This window comes from Carassius gibelio, chromosome B20, assembly GCF_023724105.1.
Source record: "Carassius gibelio isolate Cgi1373 ecotype wild population from Czech Republic chromosome B20, carGib1.2-hapl.c, whole genome shotgun sequence".
Lineage (NCBI taxonomy): Eukaryota > Metazoa > Chordata > Actinopteri > Cypriniformes > Cyprinidae > Carassius > Carassius gibelio.
This window is the reverse complement of record NC_068415.1, coordinates 4,232,528-4,244,838: the sequence shown is the minus strand read 5'-3', so window position 1 is coordinate 4,244,838 and position 12,311 is coordinate 4,232,528. Positions and strand designations below refer to the sequence as shown.

The window sequence follows — 12,311 nt, the reverse complement described above, 5'->3', positions numbered from 1 at the left end:
TTACATGAAAATAAATATTTGTTGTGATGCCTTAAATAAGTGTGAGAGCGGTATTCTTTCAAATATCAATGTGTTAGAATGCTTGATGCCACAGAAATAAGTGGATATGAGAATCTTAAAGGCCTTCTGAAAACAAGGGTAGAAAAATCCATAAATTAAGGGGTTACAAGTCGAGTTTAAATATGCAAACCAAAACAAAACATCATAAACAACAACTGGGGTCCAAAAATTAAAAAAAGGGTCAAGAGCAGCAACAGTAAAATACGGCAACCAGCAGAACAAATAAACACCCATGACAATGGCCAGAGTTTTAGCTGCTTTTCTCTCTCTGTGAGCAGAGCTTTGGCTCTTCATCCCTCCAGTCACTCTTTCTGACATAACCTTTGCATGTTTTCGTGAAACATAGAAGATTTTCATATACAGAGAACTCATGATCGTCCCAGGAAGGATAAAGGTGAGAATTGGACATATAAGACCCCACTGCTTGTTAGAAAACACAACACAATTTCCCACACAGTAAGTCTGCAGTATAAGTATCTCCAATCCAACTGCACTTATCCCTGAGAACACAACAGAAAAACTGTAGAGAAATGAAAGCAGCCATATGAAGGTGATAAAAACAATCACAGTGTTGTTTGTGACCCTCATTTTGTACCTCAAAGGGTCACAAATGGCCCAGTACCTGTCAACAGATATTAAACAGAGATGCAGTAAAGAGGAGATACAAAAGGTCATGTCCAAACTAGAATGAACTTTACACAAGAAATCTCCCAGATACCAGCAGCCTTCAACAGATCGCACCATGCTGTACGGCATGACCAAAGAGCCCAGCAGACAGTCACTGGCAGCCAGAGAGCGAACGATCAGATGAGTTGGAGACTGAAGCTTTTTGAAGTGAGAGATGGAGATGATGATCAGCAGGTTCCCAAAAACTGTTGTGAGGATCATCAGCACAAAGAATGCATACATTGCCACTTTAACAACAGTAAGACGATGCAGTTTTGGACAGGAGTCAGACTGGAGTGGATAGCAGAGAAGGACGTTCTCAGTTTGAGTATCATTTGAAGTCATAACGTCTGCTGCTGATGCTGAGATAATTTTCTTTGAAATCATAGAAAGGCTGACAAATATAATCATAAGTATAAACATAATCATTTTATGAACAGTTTAGTAAAGACTAATATCCAAAGAAAAAGAGAGAGAGAGAAAGCATGCCCATCCATTTTAACAACATAAATTAACTCAGTGTAGCTTGGTTATTTCCATATATACCTTCATATAAAAAAAAACTCCTCCTACACCTGTCAATTTAACCAATGATTACAAAAAGAACATGAACTAGGTAGATTAAAATAAAAAATAAAATAAAAAAGACTCAATTCATACTTTTGAAAACTATATTTACAGCATTAAGTTATTAGTGTTTAAAAAAACTAACTTCAGTGAGCATTAGATTTACAATGGGAGTGGTAAAAACAGTTTCCTTACAATGTGCCTTCAATAATTCCGCTAACAAAGTAAAGAAAAATGCATGACTCGAGTTTTATCTGTTGACAATTTAGTGCTTAATCACCTATATTCTAATTGGATAATTTAACCATCCAAAAAGTGAATGTTTTCCTAAATGAAAACTATTTAATGTAAACCCAGTATGCTGTGATTAAAAAAGCTGTATTTAAAATTCTAATTAAAAAAAATGCAGGCTACATAGATTATTATAGATGAATATATTTTTTCTGAACAAAGTACAAGATTACAAGATTACAAGATTTGCAATTTTTCTGAAAATGTCTTTGAACATGGATTTTTGTCCAGTATGTTTAATGTCCCAGCCCATCTTCTCAGATTACTAAATATTTAAATGTCGCTCCTTACATTAAATGCAGAGAAGCTCATAAGTTAAAAGAATACAGTTTCAAAATGGTAACCTTGACACAACAGACATAAGTGGATATAAAGCATTCTGAAAACAAGGTTAGAAAAAATCATTTTCAATTCAATTCAATTCAATTTTATTTGTATAGCGCTTTTTACAATACAAATCGTTACAAAGCAACTTTACAGAAAATTATGTTTCTACAATATTTAGTAGTAGCTAGTAGTTTGTGCACGTTTGACAGGATTTTAGAAAAAAAAAAAAAAAACAATAATAATAATAATAATACAAGACGTAGTCAGCTAGACGATGAACTATCAATATTAGTAATTAATAGTTATTATATGATGCAGTCACACATTTAGCAATAATTGTTAGTTCTGTTTGTTGATTCAAGGTTAGCATCATCTGGGGTTCATTAAAAAAAATCATTAATCAGGATGTTACAAGTAGAGTTAAAGTATGCAAACAAAACCAAAGTAAGGAAATGTCTGTATAAAATTTTCATGTTGCAATTCATTGCCAATGATTTAATCACGGTATATGGTATTATCACGATAATGAAATTTAGTTGCAAAAAAGCGTTGTCATACAGTATAACAGAAAAAACAATTTTTTTCTTATAACAAAAATACCTGTAGGTTTCTGAAGAGCGTTTCTGAAGCTCAAAGTGGGCTGAGCGGGCCTTTGCCATATTGGCAGCGCCACCACGTGTCACTCCCATATAATCAAAAATGAGTACATGAAACTGGTTAATTAAACCATACCTACATAATTCGATGGTGGTGACAGCAGCAGTAATCCACCTGTCGCTCAAGTGGCCACGCCCTTAATTATGAAGAAATTTCAAGGCTTAAAACAATTTAAATGGATGAGTTATAAAAAACATTAAACTCCCTCACAATTGTCATGAAGGGCAAAATTAGCAATACAGGCCAAAACCACTTTTTGTTCCAGGCTGTAAACATATTTTTTTCAACTGTAAAGTTGGGCATTTTAACATGGTGAGTCTATGGGACTGACTCCCTTTTGGAGCCAGCTTCTAAAGGCCAGTCGATGACTTGCAGTTTTAGTCACTTCCATGATGGTTTCAAGAGAAAGACTGAAAGGTTACTGCTTGATTGTAACCAGTTGATGGGAAAAATATTCTTAATGCATTAAAAAAATGTGTAAAAAAGTGTGTAACATGTCAATAGCATTGACCCGGTGGTAATATAGCCTCGGTTGATGACGTCATCGGGGCGCGCGTCCGCCACACAGGGCTATAAACAGATACGCCACAGGTGCATCCACAGGACATTTTTTTCTGAAGAGCAGTCATGGGACATATTCAGTATGGCAATGCAGTGCAGCATCTCGTTCCGCTTTCTCAGGGAACAAGGTTACAGTTAAGTTAATACAAGCGGAGGACCGGCAGGGGACGACTGTACTAGCTGCTCTAGAGACCTCCGTAGAGGTAGCGAGCCTCTCAGCACAGCTAGTTTCCAGGCGGTAACTGAGAGAATTGCTTGCCAGAGATTGCTGCACCCTGAATGACTAAAGCTGTTACATAGAACGGCCGAAGGCACGAGCCGTTTGCTTAGTTGCACAGGGAGACAAATATGTGGCTCGACGAAGCATAGTGCGCCTAGAGCCACTAGTTCGGTGCCCTGAAGTGGACCGGCAGGGGACGACCGTATTAGCTGCTTTAGAGACCTCCGTAGAGGTAGAGACCGCTTCTTCGTGTGCCCAGATCCACTAGCTCAGTGCCCTGAAGTGGCGGACCGGCAGGGGACGACTGTACTAGCTGCTCTAGAGACCTCCGTAGAGGTAGCGAGCCTCTCAGCACAGCTAGTTTCCAGGCGGTAACTGAGAGAATCGCTCGCCGGAGATTGCTGCACCCTGAATGACTAAAGCTGTTACATAGAATGGCCGAAGGCACAAGCCGTTTGCTTAGTCGCACAGGGAGACAAATATGTGGCTCGACGAAGCATAGTGCGCCTAGAGCCACTAGTTCGATGCCCTGAAGCGGACCGGCAGGGGACGACCGTATTAGCTGCTTTAGAGACCTCCGTAGAGGTAGAGACCGCTTCTCGTGTGCCCAGATCCACTAGCTCAGTGCACTGAAGCAGAGGACCGGCAGGGGATGACTGTACTAGCTGCTCTAGAGACCTCCGTAGAGGTAGCGAGCCTCTCAGCACCACTAGTTTCCAGGCAGTAACTGCGTTTGCTAGTCGCACAGGGTGACAAATCTGTGGCTCGACGAAGCTCAGTGTGCCTAGAGCCACTAGTTTGGTGCCCTGAAGCAGACCGTAATAGCCGCTCTAGAGCTTGGAATTCGTGGGGAGAGTAGGTTTCTTAACCGAGGATGCAGATTCGGGTGAGAGATAGCTCGCAAGCGTCTCTTCAACCCGAGGCATCTCCAAATACCCCTGTGATTTTGCATCCACGATAGTTGAAAAAGTCAACGTCGAGGGCCCAAAGATGCGGGAAGTATATGGTTTGCTCCATGACTTCGACAGCACATCATGGAGATCAGAAACCTATCCTCCAGCTTACTACGTGTGGGGGTCTCTTGTTCTCGTGGCCAATCAAGCTGCAACCTGTCCACCACGCAAGTAACCTCTCGCGAGAGGAACGCTCAAAGGCGGACTGCTCATGGCCCGAAAACCCAAGAGATATATAATCCTCCTTGTGAACCGAAGAAACACCAGAACACGCTTCAAGATCATGAGAGAGGATACGTTGATCTGGTGATACTGCAAGTGAAAGGGACGACCCCGTCACTCGCTTGTCACGCAGATCCGCACAAGAGCCCTTCGATGAAACGGTGGGTGCGGTCTGAAAATAACTCAGACGGACACAAAGCATCTTCTCTGAGAGCAGTTCACAATGCTCGCACTCGCCCGTCTCTAAAGCCAGAACAGCGTGCTCTTCCCTCAAACAAACAAAACAGTAATCATGTACATCCAGCTTATACATAAGTCAAGAGTATTTAGGAACACTACTACAACAAAGATCTGTAGCTGACGAAAAGAATCTTACTGACGCACACATGCACAGAATGATCTGAAGACAAAAGACCTGGGGATGCACCTGTGGCATATCTATTTATAGCCCCATGTCGTGAGTGCGCGCCCTGATGACGTCATCAACCTGTTACGGTTACAATGGAGGACAGGAGGCAAATGCAAGTAAGAATGTTTATTGAGAGACAATAATGATGAGGAGATATATATATATAATATTTTTGCCTGTGTTTTTTATTTATTTATTTATTTATTTTTTGGGGCATACCCGGTTTCACCTGACGTTGTATCAACCCCTTGTATCACATTTGGTATCAGATGTGGGATGGCTACTCTCAAAACGGTGCAGAGAGGCAGGATGCCTAGGGCGGGGCATCGGTCCCAGATCAAAGCTATCACTGAGTCGGAAGTGGCATGGGACACTGCTGAGTCTACAGAAGAGGAGGGAGAGGAGAATCCCCCGCCAGTGTTCCCAAGTCCAAATCACCTCAAGAGGCTGTCTCTTCTGCTCCAACATCTAGTGACAGGATGTTTGCACTGATGTGGAGTGATTGAGAAATGAGCGACACCTGCTCGACCCACCGGTCTCGAGTCCCAAGGAGGAGATGAAGGATATAAAACAGGAGCGGCCTGGATTTTAGTTTGTGTTTTGATTTTGTTTGTGCACGGCAGTCAGCCGTGAGGGGCTGCTGCGCTGTTTTGTGTTTATTTTGATTAATAAAGTTTGAATTGATTGTCTGCAGGTTCCCGTCTCCTTCTTCCCGAAGATTATTAAGTTTGTACATCATTACAGCTATATAAATAAAGGTGACTTGACTTGACTCACACATATATAAAAACTGTTGAAAATTAAACAATAAAAAGGCGATCGCTATAAGTACCACCTCCATCAGCTGACATGTGCGTCAGAGCACGTCACCAGCAGTCACGAGAGAGCGGCAGAAATTAAAATATACTATTTTTCCCCTATCTTTCATTCACTTTTTTTTTGGTGGATCATCTCATTCTGTTTGTGACACTGTACTCTGCAAAACCATGTCGTTTCTTTTACTACCAAGATGCAGTTTCTTAGCATGAGTTATTCCATAACGGACACAAACAGTTTTGTCACTGAAGAACTGAAACGTTAACAAAGGAATTATGATCCATATTACAATGTTATTGCTTCGTTGGGCTAAACGTGCTCCATGAGATGTCATTCAGTGGACCCTTGTGACCTCATTTTTTTATGTGTACTGCTTATGTGTACACAAATCTGGCAAATACATTCTTTATAAGCTTTCCATTGAAAATCAGGGATCTGTCGTTGGTGCTTGAGGCTTAGATCTTTATAATGATAATAATATATGTATATTTTTATATATGTATATTAATATATTTTGACATAATAATAATGTCAAAATTAAATTTGTCCTGTTTCATTTAATCTATTGGTAAACACTGACACGTGCGAGTTGAGTGGTGTTAAGGATGCGGGCGTCGGGTGCAGGCTAACAGGCTTTTACTAAAGGAGTTGGTAGAGGGTCTAACAGACAAGTCGAAGATTTGGATTTATTTATCTCTGAAGTAGTCAGTAGAGGTAGAGAAAACAGAGTTAGGAGGTGCGCAAGAGAAAGATTGACAGGAGTAATGGTGGAAAGTACTATAAGTAATTGCTGATGTACTTTTTTAACCTCAAAAAAAGTCATAAAACGATCACATAAGTCAGTGGAATACATATCAGATGGCAAAGAATCAGGAGGTCACAGAATATTGTTTACCACTGAGGAAAGGAACCTGGAGTTCCCATTGCTCCAATTATTCTAACATAACTCCAATTAAGTTGGAATTCTAATACAATTTAGCTTTAGACATTTAGGCATTTTTGTAGTTTTGAATATGTCCAGTATACATTTCTTTATGAATAGTAAGGCCAAACCTGATGAACAAACATTAAGTTCAGTGATAAATTTATTCAGTCACTTAGAGGATGGATTAGCTGTAGTATCACAGTGAGAATTATCCAGTGCAGGATTTAAGACAGCATTAAAATCACCACCCATCACTAAAGGACAATCAATCTGCTCAAATAATATGTTGGAAATATTTGTGAAAAATGCAATGTCATTATGTGCTAACCAGCGCTAACCTGTCATTATGTATTTTACAGCGCATAAAAACAATTCTACCTTCATCATCATTCCCAATATGTTAAATAGTTAAATGTATCCTCCTATCAACTAAGCAGTGGTGGACGAAGTACACAAATCAAGTACTTGAGTAAAAGTACAGATACGTATAATAAAATATTACTCCAGTAAAAGTAAAAGTACTCCTTTTTCAATTTTACTCAAGTGAAAGTACAAAAGTACTAAATTTTTTATGTACTTAAGTAAAAAAGTACTGAAAGATAGATGTTTGCAATTTTATATAGGCTAATTTAATTTTATATTCGCACATTTGTTTTATTTTTTTTATAATCCTACTGCTCAAAATACCTGGGATTTTTTCCAAAATAACCACTATATGGAGTCAAGATATATTTTTGTTGTTGATGTGGACTACGCTGATGAGAGTAATGTTAACTGTGAAGCTTACACTGTGATTTACCTGAGAGAAAACAGAGATGACCATCTGATCTTCACCAGTAAGAACAAAGTATTTTAAAGTTTGTTGTTTTACAGAACATCACAGTTATATATGACATGATAATAAGGCCTGAAGATTTTAAGGAAAATATAATTATATTTTCATAATGATTTTTTCCTTCTCAAACCTTGTCTGTGGTGTAAAAACACCCCTGGCCAAACGGGGTGCATCTCTTCCCCTCTTTGATAATTACTAGTTACCATGTTCTGAACATCACATCCTTTCTTTTCTCCCCAGATGTTATATATATATATATATATATATATATATATATATATATATATATATATATATATATATATATATATATATATATATATATATAGGTGGTTGAATAACGTCCTTTATTAACGTCCTTAATAACAATGGATGAAAATTTTAGAGCTCTAATGATGATTAAGTCTAGAGTGTGTCCACCTTTGTGTGTGGGTCCATGTACATGCTGAATCCACAAGTAAAAAAAAGCCTCAAGTCCAAATATTCATTTATCACCAAGTAACTGTTTGACAAACACTTCCTGCTTCGATGTCTGAATTTAAAAAAATCTCAAACATGCTCCGATGTCCCGATCTGAATCAACCGAGTCGCGACCATTCTCCGAAGTGGCGCTCTGAATCAACCGAGTCGCGAACAGGCTCCGAAGTGCCGATCTGAATCAACCGAGTCGCGAACAGGCTCCGAAGTGCCGATCTGAATCAACCGAGTCGCGAACATGCTCCGAAGTCCCGATCTGAATCAACCGAGTCGCGAACAGGCTCCGAAGAGCCGATCTGAATCAACAGAGTCGCGAACAGGCTCCGAAGTCCCGATCTGAATCAACCGAGTCGCGAACAGGCTCCGAAGTGCCGATCTGAATCAACCGAGTCGCGAACAGGCTCCGAAGTGCCGATCTGAATCAACCGAGTCGCGAACAGTCTCCGAAGTGCCGTTCTGAATCAACCGAGTCGCGAACAGGCTCCGAAGTCCCGATCTGAATCAACCGAGTCGCGAACAGGCTCCGAAGTCCCGATCTGAATCAACCGAGTCGCGAACAGGCTCCGAAGTGCCGAGCTGAAAACTTCGACCAAAGAATGTAAAAAAAATAAAATAACTCAATTTCTCTAATAACTCTACAAATCTATGAAAGACTCAGATCACGTGTCTAAAAATAAATCACTATAGTAAAAGAGAAGTAATAAGAGGAGTGACTACCGTTCTGCTGTGTTTGGTCCTCACGCGCGTCTGACGCTCCGCGGCGCGTCTCCGCCCCTCACACGCGCGTTTACAGCGCTAAATTAATCATCTTTGCTAATTATACAAAATATTTGGACATTATTTATAAAAATTACCTCAAGTTAACACCAGCAAGCTTGTTAGCTAGACATTTAGCATCAGCTACAATATTTACTTATTTTCAGTACTGTTATGAATAAACATGTCTGTCTAACGTTGTCTAGTTAATCCAAACAATGTACATATGTATAACGTTTCTGTTAATACACAATATAAAAACAGATGTCATGGTAGCATTTTAATAAAACTGTTAATATTACGGTAGCGGGGAATTTGGACATGCATGAGTTATTTTATTTAATCTGTGTTAGTTTAAGGTTATTTTATTTTATTTTTTAACCTAAAACACAGAGACGCTGATTGATGTGTCTGCATGTCAGCATTTCAGTGGGCTTAAACAGATCACTCTTTACAGCGGATTTAGTTCCCAAACAACTGACAATTTTGACCTAAATATGATTTTCAGTTACAATAATTAATCCTAAATTTCGACATTAATAACTTAGCAACATCAGACGCACGCGCGCTCACAGATCTCCCGGTTCTTAGTTCTGTAGACTCGCACTTAACGGTTCATTTGAATCAGTGAGTGGTCGACTCCAGAACAGCTGCAATCGGATCATTCTAATTCGTAAACGAATCGTTTGGTGCGATTCGCGATCCGATTAAAGTTTATTTTGAAAAGACTCAGTTCGTTCATGATGAATCAGACACCGCTTCTGCGTGTCGGAGCACGTGATATATTATAGGGAGTAACGATATGTTTTATGAAATGTAGTGAAGTTAAAAGTACGAAATTATGCTTTGAAATGTAGTGAAGTAAAAGTAAAAGTTACTCAAAATAAAACAACTCCAGTAAAGTACAGATACTTGAAAAATGTACTTAAGTACAGTAACGAAGTAAAGCTACTCCGTTACTGTCCACCACTGCAACTAAGATAAGCACCCCTTTCATTTTATTATGAGCACAAGAAAAGGCTGGCAGTTTGTAATACTCGTTTTGAAAATGTGCCTCATCACATTGTTTAAATGGGACTCTTGTATCAGAGCACAGGAAATATATTTAATGTGCAAATATTCTAATATACAGGTACACTTAATAGGATAATTAAGGCCATTCACATTCAATGATAAAATATTCAGAACCTCTATTGTGTGCTCGAAACCCAAGACATGTCCCCTAGAAGTCCCACTGATCCAAAACCTATTCTCCACTAGTCTAATAAATATTAATAAAAAATAAATAAATAAATAAATAAATAAGACATTATTATTTACAAGTCAGTGGACGAGCGCACAGGATGGGGCAATATTTCAAAAGTAAATTAACTAGTGTAACTTACCTTCCCGCTGCTTTGTAGGGCTACAGCATATGTCTTCAGTGACAGTGAAGTAACAAAATCCTCTGCCTTTTGAGGAGACTCAAACATCATCCGCTCACCTTTGTGCTGTAGTTTAATTACTGCCGGATAGGTGAGGAAGGGCTGGAGATTGAGTGCTGTCATTTGTATATTCAGATGTGGATCATGGAGTGCTGGGGACAGTACAGAGTCTATTACTTCTCTTACAGTCGAAGCCACAATTGAATCACGTGTACTCTGTTGCTCTTTGAGTGCTAACTTGATACCGTTAGCTAGCAGTGTCGAGATCCTCTCTTGAGAAGGTGTTATCTTAGATTTTTTTCTTTATTGTTGATTGTTCAATCTCTCTTTTGAGATTGTCCTTCACTGCTGGGGTTCTCATAGTGGGCTATAGATAAAGATTGGTTCAAAAATTACTGGCAGGATATATACAATTTCTAAAAAAAAAAAAATGGAGCAGAGCGAAAGACTATGCTTGCATTGCAGCCAAATGGTAAAGTGTTCTCTATGATTTATTATTATTAAAGGTTCTCTGCAAAAGTAACAGTTGATATGATGATAAATGGTTCCATTTTTTAAGAGCTTGTTTTTTTTTTTTTTTTTTTTTTTATCTGTAACTGTTAAAAAATCTTTTCAGAGTCACTTCATTATTGAACTTTTGGAGCTCCACCGTACAACTACAAAGACCGTCAACACACACTCAACAGGTTTGCTACGTGATAGCTTTCTTAAAATCCCTATACATTTTAACTTTCAAATTATAACTGGTAGTCTATCAGTCACATCTTTATTCTCTTTTAAGTTTTTAATCAGAAGATATAAATGTGACCAGGTTTGGTTCAGTTGAGGATACTTCCCTTAATCACCTGGATCTTGATCAGGAAATTTAAACCAAACAAACTCCTAAAAGATGAATGGTTTTCTAATAGGAGACTATTTTGATGTAAATAATGTATTTAATGTATTAAAAGCTATTTATAATGTAAATTTCACTAAAAGGGGCAGATTATAGTGCAAACCCGGCATGCGTGCCCCTCTTTTCCATCAGATTACTAAAAATTTTAAGACAGCTTCCAGAAAACACATTTGCAAAAGCATATATGAAATTTATTGTGATGTATGAAATAAGTGTGAGATCAGTATTCATTCAAATATTAATGTGTTAGAATGCTTGATTCCACAGATATAAGTGGATATGAGAATCTTAAAGGCCTTCTGAAAACAAGGGTAGAAAAATCCATAAATCAAGGGGTTACAAGTCGAGTTGAAATATGCAAACCAAAACAAAGCATCAAAAACAACAGCTGGGGTCCAATAATTGAACAAACTGTCTAGAACAGACGCAGTAAAAAAAGGCAGCCAGCAGAACAAAAAAACACCCATTACAATGGCCAGAGTTTTAGCTGCTTTTCTCTCTCTGTGAGCAGAGCTTTGGCTCTTCATCCCTCCAGTCACTCTTTCTGACATAACCTTTGCATGTTTTTGTGCAACATAGAAGATTTTCACATACAGAGAGCTCATGATCATCCCTGGAAGGAAGAATACGAGAACTGGAGATATAATACTCCACTCCTTGTTAAAAAGCACAACACAATTTCCCACACAATAACTCTGCAATATAAGCATCTCTATTCCAACTGCACTCATCCCTGAAAACACAACAGAGAAACTGTACAAAAAAGAAAAAAGCCATATGAAGGTAATAAAAACAATCACAGTGTTGTTTGTGACCCTCATTCTGTACCTCAGAGGGTCACAAATGGCCCAATACCTGTCAACAGATATTAAACTGAGATGCAGTAAGGAGGACATACAGAAGCTCATGTCTAAACTAGAATTCACTTTACACAAGAAATCTCCCAGATACCAGCAGCCTTCAACAGATCGCACCATGCTGTACGGCATGACCAAAGAGCCCAGCAGACAGTCACTGGCAGCCAGAGAGCGAACGATCAGATGAGTTGGAGACTGAAGCTGTTTGAAGTGAGAGACTGAGATGATGATCAGCAGGTTCCCAAAAACTGTTGTGAGGATCATCAGCACAAAGAATGCATACATTGCCACTTTGACAACAGTAAGACGATGCAGTTTTGGACAGGAGTTTGCCCGGAGTGGATAGCAGAGAAACATATTCTCAGTTTGAGTCTTATTTGAAGTCATCATCTG

General features: G+C 38.9%; 2 protein-coding genes across 2 annotated transcripts; both read right to left on the bottom strand.

Annotated features, from left to right (window-relative positions):
- On the bottom strand, nt 1–1,113 carry LOC127983502 (trace amine-associated receptor 4-like). Its single transcript, XM_052585705.1, has one exon. The coding sequence runs from the start codon at nt 1,111–1,113 to the stop codon at nt 1–3; it is 1,113 nt and encodes a 370-aa protein (XP_052441665.1).
- Nucleotides 1,114–11,288: 10,175 nt separating this feature from the next.
- Nucleotides 11,289–12,311, bottom strand: LOC127984584 (trace amine-associated receptor 4-like). Its single transcript, XM_052587289.1, has one exon. The coding sequence runs from the start codon at nt 12,306–12,308 to the stop codon at nt 11,289–11,291; it is 1,020 nt and encodes a 339-aa protein (XP_052443249.1). The 5' UTR covers nt 12,309–12,311.

Bases quoted from the DNA above. Each gene is read 5' to 3' on its own strand.
- LOC127983502 (XM_052585705.1), bottom strand. From the start codon at position 1,113: ATGATTTCAAAGAAAATTATCTCAGCATCAGCAGCAGACGTTATGACT.
- LOC127984584 (XM_052587289.1), bottom strand. From the start codon at position 12,308: ATGATGACTTCAAATAAGACTCAAACTGAGAATATGTTTCTCTGCTAT.